This window comes from Culex quinquefasciatus, chromosome 2 (assembly GCF_015732765.1).
Source record: "Culex quinquefasciatus strain JHB chromosome 2, VPISU_Cqui_1.0_pri_paternal, whole genome shotgun sequence".
Classification (NCBI taxonomy): Eukaryota; Metazoa; Arthropoda; class Insecta; order Diptera; family Culicidae; genus Culex; species Culex quinquefasciatus.
The window spans coordinates 78758052-78780531 of NC_051862.1; the positions used below are offsets into that span (position 1 = coordinate 78758052).

At 39.0% G+C, this 22480-nt stretch overlaps 1 protein-coding gene across 1 annotated transcript; it reads right to left on the minus strand.

The window, feature by feature from the left end:
- Positions 1 to 5530: 5530 nt before the first annotated feature.
- On the minus strand, positions 5531 to 18889 carry LOC6052098 (WW domain-binding protein 2). The gene is made up of 6 exons (XM_038255895.1): positions 18659 to 18889; positions 12935 to 13109; positions 12348 to 12482; positions 6211 to 6670; positions 6059 to 6144; positions 5531 to 5982 (listed from the first exon to the last, which is right to left on the minus strand). The coding sequence occupies exons 1-6, from the start codon at positions 18712 to 18714 to the stop codon at positions 5938 to 5940; spliced, it is 957 nt and encodes a 318-aa protein (XP_038111823.1). The 5' UTR covers positions 18715 to 18889; the 3' UTR covers positions 5531 to 5937.
- Positions 18890 to 22480: the final 3591 nt, after the last annotated feature.

Below are 22480 nucleotides of genomic sequence, written 5' to 3' on the forward strand. Positions count from 1 at the left end.
TTTCTGTATGATAATGAGGATTTTAAAAGTCTGCAAAAGCCGAAGCCGAATACACTGAAAAAATCTGACATAGCAAATTCACATGTTTTTTCACGTGAGCTTCTCGAAAAATTAACACGATAATTCAGCATGCTTTTCCTTTGACCCTAACATGATTTACATGTCACATGGATGTGATAATCATTTGAAACCAGCTGATTGCTAGCACAGACAACAGACGTTTGGGCTCGATTCTTCCCTTGTGTAAATCATTGCTACAGATTTTTTAGTTGTGGCAATCCGTTTGTGGCGCTGCTGTCGCTTTTCCCTGACACATTGCCCGCTGTCAAAATATCGCTTTCCGCCTACTGTCATTATTCATTTTGTTGGTTTTCAACGTTTGTAATCGTTTGTTCTGGATGAAAATTTGTTTTCAGCCTAGATAACAGCCGATTTCAGTAAAATCACTCGCTAGAAATCTGGTGGGGGAATCTGACGCGCCGAGGAGAGGCCTTTGGTATGGCGACGAGAGTTTGCTGGAAGTGGCGACACTTGAAGGTGGGGTGGGTTTCGAGGGCGTTGAAGAGGTTTATGACTGGAGGTGAGCGTTGAAATGATCGTGGTAGCTGGTTTGTCGGTTCCAGAGATAATCTTCGGAATGCGGTCGTTTGGGGCCAAAGCGTTTACGGGGTTGGCCGTGATAGTAGCTCTTGTTCCGGATTTTTTCGTTTCTGGTTCCGGATCTTTTATCCTCCAAGAAACGCTTGCTCATCCTCCCGATTTCCACCAGGTCTCCTACTCCTTTCCTCACCTCTATTGGTTTTGTTTATCAACACAACCAGCAAGAATTTGACAGCCTCAAGTGCGGCCTTGGTTGCTGTGTTTAAAAAAGCATCAGACTAGACTATTTTTTTAATATCGATAATTAAATGAAAAAAAAAACACCCACGTGCTTGTAAATCGTGTTAATTAATAATTAAAGTAGATTTACTATAGCATTTAAACATAATCTTCAACTTTTTATTAATTTTTTTCGAAAAATTGAAATAATATATTTTTTTATATTTCTGGGCGATGCATTTTCAAACACACCTTCTCAGAAAACCATCATGGCTGCTTTAGAGAGTGGCAATAGGCTAACAGATGGCGCTAGTAGATTAGCAGGATGCGGCAGCCATGTTTTTACACACGATTTTCAAATTATTTTGTTCTAGCCGCTACGTCTGTTGTCTGTGATTCACATGCGAAGTCGAATGGGGTAGATTCATGTGTAAAACATGTCACATTACCATGTGCCTTTCTTTCAGTGTACGCAGTGCGGGTTTGTCCCATTTGGAAGCGTTCTTTTATTACGTAACGCTAAAGGGGAGGGGGTCGGAGGCCGTGTTACGATCCATGCTAAATTTTTGAAATTCGTATGGAAATTTAGTTACGGGGAGGGGGAGGGGGAGTGGGTCAAAAATCCGACTTTTTGCGTTACGTAATAAAAAAAAACGCTCCCTTTGACACAAAATCATTGAAAATTTTAACATAATAGGCCCCTAAAACCAAAGCTAAAAACTCGATTCGCCACCTTGTGCACAAGATCCTCTGTAATTATTAAGTCAAATGTAATTACAAAAGCCGACTCGGTCCTAACCAGGTCCCAGTACCGAAAAGGACCTAATAAAAATAATTTTATGAAAAAAAGGGTTACGTTTACGTTTTTGCGCGATAAGTGCATAAGTGGGAGTAAAAACTATTTTATGATTTTTTAAAAGAAAATTTATTTTTTGGAATAAAATAAAGTTAACAGGAGGTAAGAAATAAAAAGTTTTATCGATTGACTTTTTATTTTTTTTGCTAAGTTGCCTTTTTCATTAAGAGATCCGGATTGAAAATGCGAGAATGAGGTTAGATTGCTAATTTTGAAAATCATTCCAATTAACATTTTGCCTTCCTCACTGAGGTAAGGCTATAATCCTGCTCTAAAAATGAACTTTGTATAAAAACTTCGTAGACCCACCTTCATGTATACATATCGACTCAGAATCGAAAACTGAACAAATGTCTGTGTGTATGTGTGTGTGTATGTATGTATGTGACCAACAAACTAGCTCATGTTTCTCGGCACTGGCTGAACCGATTTGACCCGAACCTTTTGCATTCGACTTGGTTTAGGGTCCCATAGATCGAGTTTTATACAGATTGAAATTTCGATAAGTAGTTCAAAAGTTATGTATAAAAATGTGTTTTCACATATATCCGGATCTCACTTAAATGTATGTAAACTATGTTCGGGTCCATCATCAGACCCATCGTTGGTTAGGTCATCAAAAGACCTTTCCAACGAGCCTAAAACATTAAAGATCTGGCAACCCTGTCTCGAGATATGCCCACTTAAGTGATATTGATGTACTTTTTGGAAGCCGGATCTCACATAAATGTATGTAAACTAGGTCCGGATCCACCATCTGACCCATCGTTGGTTAGGTTATCAAAAGATCTTTCCAATGAGTCCAAAACATTGAAAATCTGGCAACCCTGTCTCGAGATATGTACACTTAAGTGATATTGATATACTGTTTTGAAGCCGGATCTCACTTAAATGTATGTAAACTATGTTCGGGTCCATCATCAGACCCATCGTTGGTTAGGTCATCAAAAGACCTTTCCAACGAGCCTAAAACATTAAAGATCTGGCAACCCTGTCTCGAGATATGCCCACTTAAGTGATATTGATGTACTTTTTGGAAGCCGGATCTCACATAAATGTATGTAAACTAGGTCCGGATCCACCATCCGACCCATCGTTGGTTAGGTTATCAAAAGATCTTTCCAACAAGTTCAAAACATTGATGATCTGGCAACCCTGTCTCGAGGTATGGCCACTTAAGTGATATTTATGTACTTTTTTATTCCGGATCTAAAAAATAGATGAAATGTTTGTACAATTCCATCACATCAGCCATTGTTGGAAATAAGTGAGGAAGGCTCCAACCACGTAGGTGGATTAAGTTAGTTTTTTAAGCAGAACGTTGCTTTTATGGTATAAGTGACTTTAAAAAATATTTATAAACTTAAATAATCTACATTCTCAATTGATTAATTAGGTTTTGGTTGATTAAAACTTTTCCTTATTTTGAATCAGATAATGAACAGGTTAAATCGGACATGACAAGATTTTTTTCGTTTTAAGCTACTTATTTCTTACCTGAAAATTGTATAATTTGCTACTAATGTCGATTTTATGATGAAATAAAACAATTTCAAATTTTAAACCAATTTACTCACTGTTCACTGAAAGAAAGGCTCATAGTAATATAACATGTTTTCCACATGAATCTGCCCCATACGGCTGGCATGTAGGCTTCATGTGGAATGCACTTGATAAATTTCATCGGGCAACTTTTGTTAATCCATTTGAAATCACGTTAGTTTGACGTGAAAGCTCACATGAATTTGCAATGTTGAGCTTAGGCCGATGCAAATATTTAAAAAAGTTTTTGTCCCTCGGCCCTGGCCGAGGTCAAGGGGGGGGCAAAAAAATAAAAAAAAAGTATAAAAATTTAAATAACAAGCCATAGTCTTCACATTTAAATGAAAAAAGTGTTTTAAAATGCATTTTACACTAGTTCAGTTGTTTTGCAATCATTAGGTTTCAAAAAATCTAATATCTGACAAAAACAAAAATTGAATCGAAAAAAAAAGATTTTGCATCGAAAATTTTCAAAAAATATTAAGATTTTTTAATAAACCCAAACATGCTAAAAATGATTTTAAACGCAGGAGAATGTATTTTAATTTGATTTCAGTTGGTTGCACTTGAATGTTCATTGAAATTTTGAAGTTTATTGTAAAAGTATTTTTTTTGCCCCCTGATTTTTCGGGCCAATTTTGAAGGGGGGGGGGGGTGACAAAAACTTTTAAAAATATTTGCACCAGCCTTATGAAAATGCTACGATTTTGTAGTGCCATTCAAATGGTTTTCCAGTGATATTCATTTGCGTTAGAAATTGAGTTGCATTTTCTTTATGTTTGAATTTACTTTCAACACAGTTTCGATAATAAATATTATTTATTGTACAAATGTAACGCATTTTTAAAACTCATACAATACACATGATTTTTATCACAAAATTCTAAACGGCCACTGCGTCGGGAGGTGTAGTTGCAATTCCGTGTCTGCACTGGGTCTAAAAGCACTTGATGGTGGCCCTTGGGATGTACCCCTCGCCGGTTTTGGGCCGGGATCCAGTGGCTGTTGTCGAATAAAGACCACAGTCCGGATCACCGAATCAGGAGCGGATTCTGTAGCCGGCTTCATGGCTGGAACATTATTTTCTGGAAATAAAAAATCGATGCAATATAATTATTTAATAAACCTAAATATTTGATTATTTTATATAATACTTACCGAAAAAATATGAGCTTATTTTTAATTTAAGAACAAATCTTTATTAAACACAAAATCTCTTCTAAAAAACGGCATTTTAAACCGAATAGAAAATTTTCAACCACCATCGTCTGTGGCCATCTTACTAATGATGAAGAGTTTTCCCCAAACGCATTCAAAACCCAAAACTTTTGAATCTCACGTGGTTTTCACTTCGAAGTCAAGGGATAAGTCAAATGGGGCAAATCGAAGTGCAATCCATTTTAATCTCACGTGAACACCATACGAAAAAAGCGTGAAGGGTTTTGCTCTAGCGATCAGCTGGTTTCAAATGATTTTCACATGGATTTGACATGCAAAGCATGTTTTGGTCACAGGAAAAGCATGTGAATTTATCGTGTTGATTTTTGGAGCGGTTCACGTGGAAAAACACATGAATTTGCTATTTTGGTTTCTTTCAGTGTTGGTTATAATGAAAACATCACCCCAAGTTTCAGCGCCCTCTAGCGGAGGGTAATTTTGACGTTTGATTGCCTATACTACGTAAAACTTATGATTTCGTGTAAGAAAATACTTGGTGGGACAATTATGCATAGAAGTTTAACGATGAGACAAACAGACTTGGTGTTGTTTTTAATAAGTTTCCGATCAAAGTACCAGATTTTATGTGTTTTTCTTAAAGTACACGTCAAACTAAACTTAAAAATGTCATAAAGTCAAAATCGTCAAAAAATGACATGGGACAATTATGCGTAGAACGGCGTTTTACTAAAATTTATAAATTTAAATAAAGGACTTAAGGGGCCCAAAGACGAGTCGAATGAGGTTATTGCACACATTGCACCAAATTCTCCACCCTTGCAAATCATAACTGCACACAAAATATTTGCACACTGAAAATCATACCCCTTCTCTTTCCCGCTCGCCTAGAGTGGTGCGTGTCTCGACTGAGCTTTAATGCTTTCGACCACTTTAGATTACAAACTGTCCAGGGGAAACAGACATTTGCTCAGCTGGTGATTCTGAGTCGATATGTACAAATGAAGGTAGGTCTAGGAGGTCTAATTAAAAAGTTCATTTTTGGAGTGATTTTATAGCCTTTCCTCAGTAAGTAAAGATTAAAACTGAGTGTTTTTTTCTGTAAAATAACATAATTGATGACGACCAGGAAGTTCATTTACTAAAACGCTGGAAATGATTATTAAGGCCTTGTGGTAACAGCATACATTTATTAATCTTCATATAGGTAGCTACATAATGCGATTTCAATAGTGAATATAATTATTATATCACTAAACACTACAGATTTAATCTGGTACATAATAAACAGGTTTTGAAGTTACGTTACATCAAGCATCATTTAAATGAATTATCCGTTTCGTTGCCACTCATTCAATTCACTCGTTCCACTGGTCCAAACTGAGCTGCGCCCGTGGAAAATTCCGATACCGCATCATCTTTTTGTGATCACAAATAAGAAGGTTTATATGTTTTTGAGTGTGTATCTGTCACGCATAGTTAGATTGTGATAGCATAAATTTTTTTAAATAAAACTTTTCTATTCAAAACGCAAGATGCTCTCTCTATTGATCTTTCTTGTTCAGCGAGTTATAGCTTGGTGGAGGCTCCTGCGAAAAGATGGGAGGAAATAAATTTATCAAATCACGTGTTTTGCAATCGTGATTGCGTTTTTAATATTCTTACATAATAGGCCTGTGGGGGAACGTACGCCGTTTGTGGGTTGTTCGGGTCGTAATAAGCGCTTTGAGCCGCTTCTTGCTCCTTGGAATCTGCGTTGGATTTGAAAAATTGATTTAGTTTAAAATTTTAGCGACTCTCATTGCGCAACTACACACTTGCTGGCGGTTGCTGGACGAAGCCCATGGCTCCACTCGGGGCACCGGAATATCCCGGAGCTCCGGCGAATCCGTACGATGGCCCACCGTTTTGCTGCTGGGGTGGATAACCACCGAATCCATTTTGCTGGGGTGGATAGCCCGGTTGCGTTGGATATCCTCCGGGTTGTTGCTGGAAGCCACCCTGCTGCTGGGGATAACCTCCCTGGGGAGGGTAGTTGGGCGGTGCCGGAGTGGCAATAATGCCCGGATAAGGCGGGGGACTGTCGTGCATGTAGATCGAGTTCGGCGCCGGCTGGTCGGGGAACACCGTGTTCGACGGAACCCAGCCGTAGTTGTACGGATTGGGGGTGTATGCCGGCGGTGGGGCCGCGTACCAGCCACCACCCGGGGGAGTGTACGGTGGGGGTGGAGCCGAGCCGGCGTTCCGCTGGGCGATGGACGCGGCACGGAGCATTGCCTGGTGAGGAAAGATGAGAACGATAGTAGATTTGGAGATTGAAGATAGCTTTTTTATTTGCAAGACCGATAGTGTAAGATACAAGCCACAAAAAATACTGTGACTTACGAGGTGACTTATCATAAGGCCGTGATAAATCTTATGCAAGTTTTTGTGTTTCAGGTCAATAATAAATACAAAATCATTTCTTTGGCATCAATCTTTTCTCGAAGAAAACAAAAATATATATATACCTAGGATCGATATCACGTGGTTGAAATATTTGCAAACAGCACAAATTTCGTATTCAAAGATTTAGTAAATGACTAAATTATATCAAGAAGTGATCGTTGTCGAGTTCAAAGGAGGTTTGAAATTAAATATTCCAGCCGTTTCTCATCCACGTGGTAGCTGCCTGACATATGGCGTCGCGGTGTTCATCAAGCTTTAATAGCATGCTAAGGGATATTTGATGCTTTTGAGGGAAAACCGTTCCGGAGACATCGGATGTTTTGCCGGTGCCCCAGCTCTCGGTGCAACGAATCTATATGCTCTCTTCGGGAAAAGTGTTCCCCAGACCATTCCCCTTAGACCTGACTATACCAGAAGTTGACACATGATTTTCCCAGACCTGTAGGAGCGTTTGAACTAAAAGACCAAATTTTCCATAGTAATTCCCATGAAAAGGCTAGTATGGAGATCGGAAGGAAAGGGGTCAAGAAACAGCTTAACGAACAGCAGAGCAAAGGAGAGGGAGCGTTTTATTGGGGCTTTTCTTCACCCTCTATGGCTTGCTTCCGCTGTCGCTGCTGCCCATTTGAAATTTTTCTTGACCGATCGGAGAACTTTTTGAAGAACGTACCCACCCTATTAGGTAGGTAATCGAAAGACCTTCCAAACAAGTGATATTTATGCACTTTTTTGCAGCCGGATCTTAATTATCTGATTGAAAACTATATCCGGATCCTTCATCCAACCGACCGTTAGATAGGTATTCGAACGACCTTCCAAACTAGTCCAAAAGATCGAAGATCTGGCAACCCTGTCTCATGTTATGTCCACATAGGTGATATTTGAGTACTTTTTCGAAGCAGAATCTTGCTTATCTGTTTGAAAACTGTGTCCGGGTCCATCATCCGATGCATCGTTCGATAGGTAATCTAAAAACCTTCCAAAAGAGTCCAAAATTTCTAGGATCTGACAACCATGTGTCAAGTTACGATCCCTTTCAGGCCTGATTTGTCAAAAATCAAAATTTTCTAATGTAGCCTATAATTTCGTGTAGTCCTAATGATCATTTTCCGATCATCAACTAAAAAATATTTTTCTGAAAATTCAGGCCTGAAAGGGTTAAGTAATATTTATGTACATTTTGGAGCTCACTTATCTGTAAGAAACAGTGTTCAGATTCATCATCCGACCTTTCGTTGGAAAGGTATTCGAAAGACCTACCAAACGAGTATAAAAGATCGAAGATCTGTAAACAGCCATACTTTTTGTGACTAGATCTTGATTGAATTTAGTTGGAACCATACCTAAAACTATGAATTCTGCGATAAAAGTTTCTGTTTCCAAATGTTTAAAAACCATGAAAATGGATGAAAATTATTTACTGATCAACTTTTCAAACTTGACTAAATTGGGGTTGCAGAACTAAAATTGTATGTTTAAAGTAAGAAAATAAATAAATAAGTAATTATTGTTTTGTTCATGGATCTTTGCTCAGCAAATATTGGTATAGCTATAGCTTTAGATATGGCAATAGAGTTATCTAAGACCGAGCTCACGCACACTAGCACACCATTTGTTTTGCTAGCGGGTACAAAATTTAACCTCAATCTTTTTCGTGTACGTATACGCATTACGCAATACATGCGCACGTAGATAACTTTATAGAGATCTCCACGGTTTCTCTCACGCACACCATGATTCTGTGTTAGTATCCCAAGCAACACACTTTGTCACATAAACGTATTTCCTAACTTGTTGTATAACCAATCCGCCTCGTTGTCACAACTTGTTCTACCTGTGAACTGGAAAAAGCGCACTTTTTTTTGTTGTATAACTTGCCAGAAAAAGATGCAAGTTATCAGAGTAAGTTGTACAATTGTATTTGACAACACTGTGCCATCTAACAAGAGATTGGGCGTGGTTTACGGCTGTGCTGTCAAATCAAAGCGCACACTGGAAAGGAAAGTTAGATTGAAAACAGCTATCTCTAGCAAAACATTGTAATAGAGCCGAAGCCGAAGTGTAAACAAAGAGTCTATCCTGCTCGTTCCTAACGTAAACATCAACTGACGTGAGCAGGATAGACTCTTTGTTTACACTTCGGCTTCGGCCCTATTACAATGTTTTGCTAGATCTAACCGTCGACTAACTAACATGTAAACAAACGTTTCTTATTAGAATTTTAATCAACGACGAAGCTAATTAAAAAAGTACGCTTGTTTCTGCAAGATTCATTTAAAATAATTCGAAATTGAATTAAAAAAAAGAAAAACAATCATGGCGCGCATGTGATTAGCGTGAAATTCCCTGCTTGGCGAACTTTTAGATTTTCCTTTTTTGATGAACTTCCTCTGCCCCAAGATTCGATCCGATGACTTCGACGATTTGTTGTTATCTCCGCGGCAGGTCCAGGCGCGCTTCCACATCTCTCCACGGGGCTTCATAGTAAACAAGCTGGCCCAAGCGTCAATAAGAAGGCTGCTGTCTGTTTTGTTAGCTAAAGAACTTAATTCCAACGAAGGCTGTCATTGGAATTGAAGTTATATAAGTTTGTCTCAAATCAGTTTTTATAACTCCACTATATAACTTTGTTATAACAAACCGTTTCAACTGTCATTTCGATTACCGTACCACGGAGTAATATTGAAAATCGGTATGATTTTGATTTGTTGTTTTCTCTATCATAAACTCTATGAGCTGATAATTTTTGTAGCTTTTACCAGCGATATGTTCACAAATGAATCAGTCAACAATCAAAACTATTGCAATCTTCAATGCATAAACATTTTTGAAACTCTAAATTTCTCATGTACAAATTTACACCACCTAACAACACGCAATGTCAAGTTGGATATGTATGTTGAGCATCAGTTATATAATCTATTCTCCGATAACATTTGTGTAACAAAGCGAGAAAACCTAAGGTTATTTATACACCCAGAATTGGGCATCGGCATACGAGAGGATAAAGAGCACGATTCGGTAGTAAAATGGTACTGTGTGCGGACGGAGAGGAAAACGAAACTATTGGCACTACGCCCCCCGGGGCATGGCCTTCCTCTAACGTGGGATTTCTGCTCCAGCGCCTCTGACGAGACAGGAGAAACCGGGACCGACGCTTTACTTCACCATCCGATAGAAGCTCAGTGGATAAGGCGGGAATCGAACCCGCGTCTCATAGCATCATCGGGATCGGCAGCCAAAGCCGCTACCCCTGCGCCACGAGACCCACGGACGGAGAGGATAAATCCCGAAATTACCGAGAGTACTTTACTCATGGTTCATTTTCCAAAAAAAGTTCATCAATCAAAAAAAAAAAGTTCCGGTACCGAGACTCGAACCCAAGACCTTCGGTATATTGAACCGTGCCTTTGCCGTATGGGCCACCATGGTTCGGTGACTAAGTGGCGGTCGTTTGTCCATATAAGCCACTCATAGGATGAACTGTTCCAATGAACGAATGAACACGCGAGAGGACTATACTCTCGCAAAATAGCACTTTCCTCACGTTTCTTTTCGTGAGGACTATCCCCTCGTTCTTTAACTTTGGGTGTAGAATGGTTGGCCACGCCCATTTTTTAGAAGATGCCGTCACATGACAATGTTAGATAAGCAGTGAAACAAACAGTGCAATACTGTTTTTATTCAACAAACTGTTTTCGAGTAAAACATTGCAGATGAGGGAACAGCATATTGGCATATCAGCACTTTGACGTTCAATTACAGACCATAAAAAATGTTTTCGAGTGAAATAAAGTGATAAATAGCTCAATAGGAAGTGAGCAAGTAAGTTTCTATCAAAAGTGTTCCAAAATGAATTGTTTTAATAGTGAAAATCAGTTAGGAGCGAGTGCATATTGCCTATGTTGTGTGTAAAAGTTGGAAAAGAGTGAAGTTGACTGTGTTTTAACACTTGTATAGCACACATCTCATGAGTTACATAAGTCAGTTATACAAGTAGTGAAACAAACTGATTTGTAACTAACGTTGCCATTTTTTCTCGTATGTTGATCCAAAACAGCTGTCTAACTATTGTTCAACAGTCGACAAGTTATGAGTGCTACTTGGGATTTGTATTGAAAGTATTGTTTTGGTTTTGATTGATTGTGATTGGTTGAATTCCGAGCAGCTGATTTTGTTTACACTATTTTTACGCAGACATAGGCAAATCGAGTAGCCGAACTGGCCTGTAAAAACCAGCTGTTTACCACGTGCTCGTGTTATAACAAAAGACACAGCTGATTTTGACAGACGAATTATTCTACTCGACTATGTATGTATGTATGTTAGTTTGTAACAAAGTTACATACATACATAGTCGAGTAGAATAATTCGTCTGTCAAAATCAGCTGTGTCTTTTGTTAAACCCACGCACGTGGTAAACAGCTGTTTTTTACAGACGATTGATCTACTCGATTTGCTTATGTCTGCGTAAAAAAAGTGTAAACAAAATCAGCTGCTTGGAATTCAGCCAATCACAATCGTTCAAAACCAAAACAATACTTCAAATACAAATACAAATACTAACACAGAATCATGGTGTGCGTGAGAGAAATCGTGGAGATCTCTATTCGAAGAAAATGAGTTTAAAAAAACACAAAACATTGGAGGTTGAAAAAAGGTATTGCATATCACAAGAAAAAAAATGAATTTCATAAAAAATGCAGTAAATCTAAAAGAAGAAAATTACTCAAAATGATCTTTTAAATAAGGGATTAAAAAAACATGATATGACCCAATCTCACCCTCAAACCCAATGACGGTAGCAATAAAAACCAAAAGTGTGTATAACATAATTGTTTAGCAAAAAAACTGCATGATAATGAAATAGTACCGTTATGAATCATTGACGATACACACTTTTTATCCAGGAAATCATCAACCCGCAAAATGCCGCCAAATCATAATTATCTCCTCACATACGGTTACATTATGCGCAAAACTTTTCAGTGCACCCGGTTGTAATCCACAGTGATCAGATAGGGGAAATATACCCATTTCAATCACTCTAAGCCGTTCGACCAATTCTCATCACTTTTGCTGTTTTCCGCTATTAAATCAATATTTTCAGATGTATCAACAATGGAGAGTTGCTTGCTCACTTTTATTTGAGCTATTTATTACTTTGGAACAGTTAAAACCCCTTAAAGAAAGCTGTAATTCATGATCAAAGTGCTGATAGGCCGATAATAGAAATAGGCTGAGAAAGGGTATAATTCCCCTAGCACATGAACTTGAACCACTTCTTGTTTCTTTTTTGCTGTTCTCAATCTCGTTACACCTGATGTAAACACACATACCAGCGAGGGTGAACTTCCAACGGACATGTTGTGCTGCTGCTGCTGCTGCTGGTTGAAACAAAAATCTCAAACCAGAATTTTTAACGACCGTTTTGCTCCTCCGATCACGATCACGGTTCGCACGGCACTAAAGCGACACCTTCCCAACCAAACTCGCGCGAACTTACCTGGCCGTAATCGATCGCGCCGCCGTGCTTGAAAACGAGCTTGAACTTGGCCTCTCCGGTCCAGTTGCCATTTTCTTGCGCTCGCACCTTGCCTTTGATGTAGTTTGCGCCAAACACTGGCTGCTCGAGTTGCACCTGAGAAAGAGAGAGGGAGCGAAGGAGAAGGAGAGTGAGAAAAGCACGCCAGTAGCACTAAAAAGGCTTTTGTGGTGTAAGATGAGATCAATGTGTGTCGAAGCCCTTTTACAACTGTGCGCATAATTGCATAATTGGCGCATTGATGAAAAATTTACGCATGCGATAATGTTGTTGAAAATTATAACATGAGGGTTGTCTTTTATCAAAATGAAAATGAAAACAGATTAGTTTCACTATTACATGATAAGAGGAAAAATTGGAAGAGGAAATTGGAAAAAATCAGTTTATTGAAAATTCTTCCTTTAGCAAAAAAAATAAATTAGCAAGCCTGCTTTGAAGATGGCAATAAACATTTTATAGAATAAAACTAAGCATAATTTATAAAAAAAATGTGTTTAAAACCAAACCAAATGCAATCAGAGGAAATTCCTTCAAGCCGTCTCACTTACCTCGTGCAGCGTGATGAAGGGAAAACTAAACGACTGCATCTGCTCGCTGGCGTTTTTGGCGTTGAAGATCATGCGGTGCGTGGTCAGGTAGACGCGACCTTCCTTCTTGCCCTTGAAGGCGGCCCCGTCTTGGCCGGAAAACTCGATCGACACATTGTCGCAGAAGATGAGAATGCTGAGCGGAAGTGAGCAACGAGAGAGGGAGCAAAAAAATCAAGCAAAACAGAGAGGAGAGAGAGATGAAGGTTAGCATGGGGAAATATGTCTTGGCGTTGGCATTGTTTTAACACATCGTCGTGATCGTGTTATGCGGTCGCTTGTATCGCATTTTGGATTCATTTTAGTGATGCCACATAGTGTTGGATCCCCAAAACATTCAAATCTGTCTGAAAAACCAAAAGTTCATGCGAAGTTGCATTTTATTTGAACTGCACAAAATTATTTATTCCAATCTGATACAGATTGTCACACTAGTAAGTTCTTTATCTAATTTTAAAAAAAATGATTTGCATGACATGAGTGTTTGATTTTTTTTTAATATCAAAATATGTGCCTGGGTAATTGAGCAGAACTTTAAATGCCAAGAAATTTACAAACAGTTTACAACTACTCTTTTCGCGTTTTACAGGACATTATGATACCGTCAAATAATGTTGCTCAAAGTTCCGATTAATAAGTTTAGCAACCGTTTTAATAGGTTAAACCTGTAGGGTAGAGTAGTCATCAATGAGACACGGGGAACAATGATAAAATGGCTCTCACAAGACGCACTTTCAACCAATCTGGCTCATATTTGGGGGAAAGGCAACGAAAAACGAAACTATTGGCACTACGCCCCCCGGGGCATGGCCTTCCTCTAACGTGGGATTTCTGCTCCAGCGCCTCTGACGAGACAGGAGAAACCGGGACCGACGTTTTACTTCACCATCCGATAGAAGCTCAGTGGATAAGGCGGGAATCGAACCCGCGTCTCATAGCATCATCGGGATCGGCAGCCGAAGCCGCTACCCCTGCGCCACGAGACCCACCAAAGGCGGGGGAAAGGCGTGTCTACTAAATACACGTCTGCCATAAAAGTGACTTTGGTTATGGACGCTCCCTTGCGAAGTTATTCATACATGTTTGATTCTGGGGTGTAAAAGTAAATTTTGACTAAAAATTAAATTTTCGCTCATAGGCTACCATTACCTTAAAAACTAATATTTCTCCAAATTTCTTTCGTCATTTTAAAGGGCATGAGTTGGGCTACAATGTCCTTTTATTAGATTTGACCAAAAATTAGAATATACCCAGAATCCAGGGCTGTCTCATTGTTCCCCACTCTTTTCGGCCCATGGGTAACAATGAGACACTTTGATTTTTTCTTCAATAAACTTTTCAAAATCTATGGAAATCTTTCAAAACATGAATTGGAAGTGATTTTTGGCATATTTATTGAGTTTGAACTTCATTTAACCAAAAATATAAAGTTATTTCGTAAAATATATGGATTTTGCAAAAATTAAATACTTTTTAGTATAACTTCTGTTAATTAAAGTTTCATGTTGACAAAATTGTTTGAAAATGTTCAAAGCAAGTCTCCTGCAATGAAACAATATAAAAACATGATGTTTTACTAAAAAAGTATTGATTTTTGAAGAGTGTCTCATTGTTCCCCAGCTGTCTCATTGTTCTTGCCAAATGCGTCTACAATGAGACAGTTGAATAAATCTGGCTGTAGACGTCAGATCGATCTCATATTTTGGTCAATGTTAGAACACATTAAAAGAAAGAAAATGCAACAACAAGCTCATTTAAACATGCTGATGAAAAAAATACAAAAATCGTTGAAAGTTAAAACCCAAAAGTGTCTCATTGATGACTACCTTACCCTATTCCAGAAAAAAATATAAAGGGTTGAAATTTTACATAAAAGCAATTCTATGAGATTTCGGTCATTCGATTTATATTGTATTTTTTAATCCGGATGAAACTTTTTTGGTGTCTTCGGTATGCCCAAAGAAGTCATTTTGCATCATTATTTTGTCCATGTAATTTTCCATACAAATTTTGGCAAATGCCCATACAAAAATGATTTATGAAAATTCAAAAATCTGTATCTTTTGAAGGATTTTTTTGATCGATTTGCTGTCTTCGGCAAAGTTGAAGGTATGGATCAAAAATTTTCAGAATGGGCAAAAAATCTTCGGCCAAGTTATGAATTTTTGAATCAATACTGATTTTTTCAGAAAATCGAAATGTTGGTTGCAAAAAATTTTCAGCTTCATTTTAATGTAAAATCAATCAAAAAGTACTATACTGAAATTTTGATAACGAGCACCGTTTTCAAGTTATAGTTATCTATAGGTAACTTTTTTGAAAATAGCAACAGTTTTTCATTTTATTAAACAAGTGCACATGTTTGCCCACTTTTGAAAAAAATATTTTTTAAAAGCTGAGAAAATTCTCTATATTTTGCTTTTTAGAAATTTGTTGATAAGACTCTTAGTTGCTTAGGTATTGCCATACAAAGATTTAAAAACAGGAAAATTGATGTTTTCAAAGTCTAAGTGAGACTTAGAAAAATACCTAAAACGGATATAATTTGAAAACAGTGCATTTTATCAAAATTTCACTTAAGTACTTTTTGATTGCAAGTCTGATTTTACATTGAAAATGAAACTGAAAAATGTTTGCGACCAATATTTCGATTTTTTGTAAAAATCGGTATGGATTCAAAAAATCATAACTCGGCCAAAGATTTTTTGCCTATTCTGGAAATTTCTGAAAAGTTGACATTTCGTCGCCGTCGTGCTAACTTGTCGTACGTGCATTTTGGGCCAAATTGAGTTAAGAACGACATTTTATGCAGCTCACAATGCCTCACCTGTTGGCATTCATAGATGACCGAAATTTGATTTCAATCCTGAAATATTTAACGAAATCCGAAAAAAACTCCGTGCATTTTTGTCACTTCACATATGAAAGTAGTTTCAAAACACTCCCTGAAAATTGATGTAAGTGCGACAACTGACCAAAGGGATTTCAGGTCAGAACGCGTTTGACGCACGTACAAGTTAGACTACCGTTAACACTTGTAATTATAACTTGGGACTCCAGCAACCAACTTCAACCAAACTTAGGGACAATGGACATAATGGTCAGCTAAACAAAAAGTGTTTGTTATTGTTTAGATTGCGTGCTTTCGTTTTTGTATATTCAAGGTCAAACATTAAAACACGTTTTTCTCGGAACGTCGAAATGGCGGGTGCGACAAGATAGCACGACGACGTCCCCTAAAACATATCAGAAAATTAAAACATAATAAAAATGGTGTTTTTTGCAAATCAAGTTTTGGTTACAAAAAGTGACATTAAAAATCACAAAAATTTGTTGTACCGTGTACCATACCTACAACTTTGCCAAAGACGCCGAATCGATCAAAAAAATCCTTCAAAAGATACAGATTTTTGAATTTTTATGCATCAAAAAAATTGGCATTCGTCAAATTTGTATGGAAAATTATATGGACAACTAATGATGCAAAATGGCTTCTTTGGGCATACCGAAGGCATCAAAAAAGTTTCAGCCGGATTAACAAAATACAAAAATTAAAATTAATTTAAAAAAGACCGATTTCGTAGAAAGTTGCTCATTAGAGTGAAACGTTCTCATTAATCGTGAAATCCATCAAATTTGAAATTCTATACTTGGAATATACATTGTGTTAAAAAGTGGGTCTTATCACGAGCAGACGGAAATAACTTGAGAATAACATTTTTTTGATTTTTGAAAGTACTAGGCCAATAACAAGATTTGTTATTCGTCGTTATATTTTTTTGTTATTGGATTGTTATTGTAATAGGGTAATTCTCCGCCAACTCACACAGCAGTTGCCCCGACCCCTCTTCGATTTGCGTGAAACTTTGTCCTATGGGGTAACTTTTGTCCCTGATCATGAATCCGAGGTCCGTTTTTTGATATCTCGTGACGGAGTGGCGGTACGACCCCTTCCATTTTTGAACATGCGAAAAAAGAGGTGTTTTTCAATTATTTGCAGCCTGAAACGGCGATGAGATAGAAATTTTGTGTCAAAGGGACTTTTATGTAAAATTAGACGCCCGATTTGATGGCGTACTCAGAATTCCGAAAAAAAACGTATTTTTCATCGAAAAAAACACTAAAAAAGTTTTAAAAATTCTCCCATTTTCCGTTACTCGATTGTAAAAAATTTTGGAACATGTTATTTTATGGGAAATTTAATAGTGTCTGCTCTACAGCTTTGTAGAACATTGTTACACTCTAAAAAATAACCCTGCAAACTTAGAAAAAACAAGAAATTTTAAAATGAAAAATTTTGTTCTAAATGAAAAAATGACACTTCTGGGTCAATGTAGATTCGAAAAGTACATTAAATTTCTCATAAAATAACATGTTTCAAAATTTTTTACAGTCGAGTAACGGAAAATGGGAGAATTTTTAAAACTTTTTTAGTGTTTTTTTCGATGAGAAATACGTTTTTTCGGAATTCTGAGTACGCCATCAAATCGGGCGTCTAATTTTACATAAAAGTCCCTTTGACACAAAATTTCTATCTCATCACCGTTTCAGGCTGCAAATAATTGAAAAACACCTCTTTTTTCGCATGTTCAAAAATGGAAGGGGTCGTACCGCCACTCCGTCACGAGATATCGAAAAACGGACCTCGGATTCGTAATCTGGGACAAAAGTTACCCCTTAGGACAAAGTTTCACGCAAATCGAAGAGGGGTCGGGGCAACTTTTCCCGATTTCGTGTGAGTTGGTAGAGAATTACCATATAACAATCCAATAACCAAAAAAATGTTATTTGTTATTCTTCGCAAAAATATTTCTTATTATTTTTTATTATTAACAACTTATCCGATAATCCCAATAACAGTTGGAAGTATTCTTCCATAACAAAAATGTTATTGCAAGGTTGTTTTGGCTTTCAACCAATATCAGACCAATAACAAATTTATTATGATAACATAAACTGTTATCAAACCCTTATGCATAAATAGATTTACAAGAAGATTCCATAACACTATCTGTTATTTTAACAGTATTTGATATGTACATTCGGCGAAGAAAAACGAATCATAGCAAAGCTTCCCCTCCAATGACAGCAGAGTGATATAGACGTTGTTGATTTCAAAAGAAGTTATGATTGTTTTTCTTAAATATAATGACGGAAATAATGTTTTATTGAATGATCAAGTTTTTATAAAAGCAATCATTAGAACATCGTATTTTGCTTTTATATTAAAATGGGAATTGAAAAATGATGCTCAACTATCAAATGCGTTTTTCTCAAAACGCTTATTAACAGTTTGATGTTCCAGAAATAACAACAATAACAAAATGAAATTGAAAAAAATAGAAATACGGTATCGTTTGTGTGAAATATATGCAATTAATACACATAAACACAATCATTGAAACGGGGGTAACAGAAGAGAAGACACGTAAAACTTTTCTACGAACTGTGTGAGGGTATGAGTCGCTGACAGATTAGCACTCTACGACGACATTTGTGTGAATTTTGTTGGAATTTTCCCGAGATGATTAATTTCAACACTTATTGAAATTCATTAGTTCAAAAAAAATGTCATTTGAAACCCCTCAAGGAGGTCAAGGGAACTTTTTTTTGCACTTGAGATTTTCTAAGATTTCTATCAATGTAATAAAACATGATATTTTTCGCACAATAAATTCGACTTACCCTTCTCCTGCGTGGATCAAAACGCCATTATTAGCGTGAGCCGTGTTCAGCGACATGATTTCGAACTTCCAAACTTCTTTCTTTGCACTGTTTTAATGTTCTTGCAATACGGAATCCAACTAGTGAAATCTAGATCTCGTTATCAATTTTTATGCATACACAGAATGACTCACTTGCTAACACGTAAATATCTTGTTTTGCTCTGGTGAACCACTAAAACACTGACAGTGACTGAACAGTGACAGCAGCTGGAGCGAATTTGCGAGATTTTTCTAGAAGTGCTGTACAATAGAGTTTTATTTTTACGAACTTGTTTGATTACAAAATGCAGTGTTTGGTTTGTTATAAAATGCAAGACTAACAATTTTGAATAAGTTATGGAAAAATCGGAAATTTATTCCAAATTTCAACCTACTTCGATCAAAATGACCAAAAATATTGCCGGTTTTAAGTAAGATACAGATTTTTCGATGAATATTGAACAGATGATTCAGCATCACATACATACTTACAATCGTTAGTTTGGCAACCTTGAAAGATGTTGCATGCAATCAATGTTGGATGCAAGAAACCCATTTAGCAAAAGTGAACCCTATGTAGAACAAAGACCAAATTAGAATTTGATCAAGAGATGGATACGCATGGTAGATTTTTAATGAAATTTATAAATTGAGATCTTTTTAGTGATACACATCAACCAGAAGCGTGTGAATTATGATTATTGCTACGTAAAATTTAATTTATTTTGAAGGTAAAGTGAAGGCTCTTCAAAATCGGCCCGAAAAATCAGGAGGCAAACACATTTTTTTAAAAAACTTCAAATTTCAATTTTTAAATAAATCGATATATTTTTGTTGTAGAGCAGTTCTCTACAAAATCGATCTTTTTTTTGAATTTTAATTTTTGTATTTTTTTAATCCGGCTGAAACTTTTTTGGTGCCTTTGGTCTGCCCAAAGAAGCCATTTTGCATCATTACTTACTTACTTTACTTTTACTGCTCGTACAACCTCCGGGTCATGAGCTGTCTCCAGATGCGTTGCCACTGGACTCGGTCCTGGGCTGCTACTCTCCAATTTCGCTGCGGAACTCCCACACTTTCCAGATCTTCCTCCACTTGGTTCAACCACCTTGCACGTTGCGCCCCCCTCCGCCGCGTTCCAACCGGCTCCGAATTAAACACCAACTTCACCGGATTGATAGTCTGGTTCGGTTGGCGCGCATCCAGCGCGTCCGGCATTCTTGCGACGTGTCCGGCCCACCGGATTCGGCCTGCCTTGGCGACCTTCCGAATACTTGGCTTGCCGTAGAGTTGCGCCAGCTCGTGGTTCATCCTTCTCCTCCATACAGTGTTCTCACGCACGCCGCCAAAGATCGTCCTAAGCACTCGCCGTTCGAAAACTTCAAGCGCTTGCAGGTCCTCCTCGAGCATCGTCCACGTCTCGTGCCCGTAGAGGACGACGGGTCTTATCAGCGTTTCGTACATGGTACACTTTGTACGCCGAGAAAGGTGACCAGACCGTAAGGTCTTGTGGAGTCCGTAGTAGGCACGACTACCGGTGATGATACGCCTCCGAATTTCTCTGCTGCAGTTGTTGTCCGACGTCACCAACGATCCGAGGTACACAAACTCCTCCACGACCTCGAACTCGTCGCCGTCGATCGTCACGCTCGGTCCTATGCGAGCCCTAAGGGACTCGGTTCCTCCTGCCAGCAGATACTTCGTCTTCGCAACATTCACCTTCAATCCAACCTTATCCGCTTCCCGCTTCAATTCAGTGTACCGCCTGGCCACATCCTCGAACGTTCTGCCGACAATGTCCATGTCGTCGGCATAGCAGATGAATTGGCTGGACCGGTTGATAATCGTGCCTCGCATGTTGAAGCCCGCCCGCCTCATAACACCTTCAAGCCCAATGTTGAAACAGAGGCCGGAGATACCGTCGCCTTGTCGCAGTCCCTTGCGCGATTCGATCGGGGCGGACATAGCACCCGAAATCTTCACGCAGCACCGCGCTCCGTCCATCGTTGATTTCACCATTCTGATCAGCTTCCCGGGAAAGCCGTTCTCGTACATGATCTTCCATAGCTCTTCGCGATCGACCGAGTCGTACGCGGCTTTGAAATCGATGAACAGGTGGTGCGTCGGGATCTGGTACTCGCGACACTTTTGGACGATTTGGCGTAGCAAAAAAATTTGGTCCGTCGTCGATTTCCCCTCCACAAAACCGGCTTGGTACGTCCCAACGAAATCCTTTGCTCGCTCCGACAGACGACAGAAGATGATCTGAGACAGCACTTTGTAGGCCGCGTTGAGAATGGTGATAGCTCGATAGTTCTCACATTCCAACTTGCCCCCCTTCTTGTAGATCGGGCATATAACTCCCTCTTTCCACTCCTCCGGTAGCTGTTCTGTGTCCCAGACCTTGACTATCAGCCGGTGTAGGCAGGCCGCCAGCTTGTCCGGGCCCATCTTGATGAGTTCAGCACCGATACCATCCTTACCCGCTGCTTTGTTGTTCTTCAGCTTCTTGATGGCATCCTTAACTTCCCTCATCGTGGGTGCTGGCTCGTCCCCGCCGTCCACCATACCGTTGACGTCGTTTCCCCCGTCGCCCTGGTACTCCGCCTCTGGGCCGTTCAGGTGCTCGTCGAAGTGCTGCTTCCACCTTTCGATCACCTCGCGCTCGTCCGTCAAGATGCCTCCGTCCTTATCCCGGCACATTTCGGCCCGCGGCATGAAGCCTTTCCGGGATTGACTAAGTTTCTTGTAGAACTTACGCGTTTCGTTGGAGCGATACAGCTGTTCCATGTCCTGGCACTCCAACTCTTCCAGGCGGCGCTTCTTGTCCCGAAAGAGATGGGTTTGCTGTCTTCGCAACTGTTTGTACGACTCCTTGTTCCCACGGGTGTTGTGCAGCAGCCACTTGTCCCGCGCTGCTTTCTTCTCGTCCCAAATCGCCTGACATTCCTCGTCGAACCAGCCGTTCCGTCGAACTCGGTCCACGTACCCGATGGCGCTCGATGCCGCTGCGTTGATGGCTGCTTCCATATGGCTCCAGCAGGCCTCCAGAGGGGCTTCGGCGAGCTCACCCTCGTCAGGCAACGCAGCTTCGAGTTCCCGCGCGTACTGGGTAGCGACCTCAGGATCCTTGAGCCGCTCCAGATTATAACGCTGCGGGCGACGGTACCGGATCTTGTTGACCTCAGACAGGCGTTGGCGCAGCTTTGCCACCACCAGGTAGTGGTCCGAGTCGATGTCCGCGCCATCATTAGTTTCTCCATATATTTTTCCATACAAATTTGGCAGCTGTCCATACAACAAATGATGTATGAAAATTCAAAAATCTGAATCTTTTGAAGGAATTTTCTGATCGATTTGGTGTCTTCGGAAAAGTTGTAGGTATGGATAAGGACTACACTGAAAAAAATGATTTTTGTATGGACAGCTGCCAAATTTGTATGGAAAATTATATGGACAAACTAATGATACAAAATGGCTTCTTTGGGCATACCGAAGGCACCAAAAAGTTTCAGCCGGATCAAAAAATACAAAAAAAAAAATCGAATGACCGAAATCTCAGGAAATTGCTCTGTAATCAAATCTTCCTTTTTTTGAAAAATAATCATTGAAAAACAACTGAACTGCCCCTGATTGCATAAATGTCCCATATACATTTTCATCGTTTTTGAGTTATTTATGACACATTCTCCGGCAATGTACACCTTAGGATGAAATTTTGAAAAGCGTGTATGAGCTATTTGAATATTTTTCCTCGATTCTAGACTACTTGAAGCTTCAAAACTCATGGATTTCATTGATT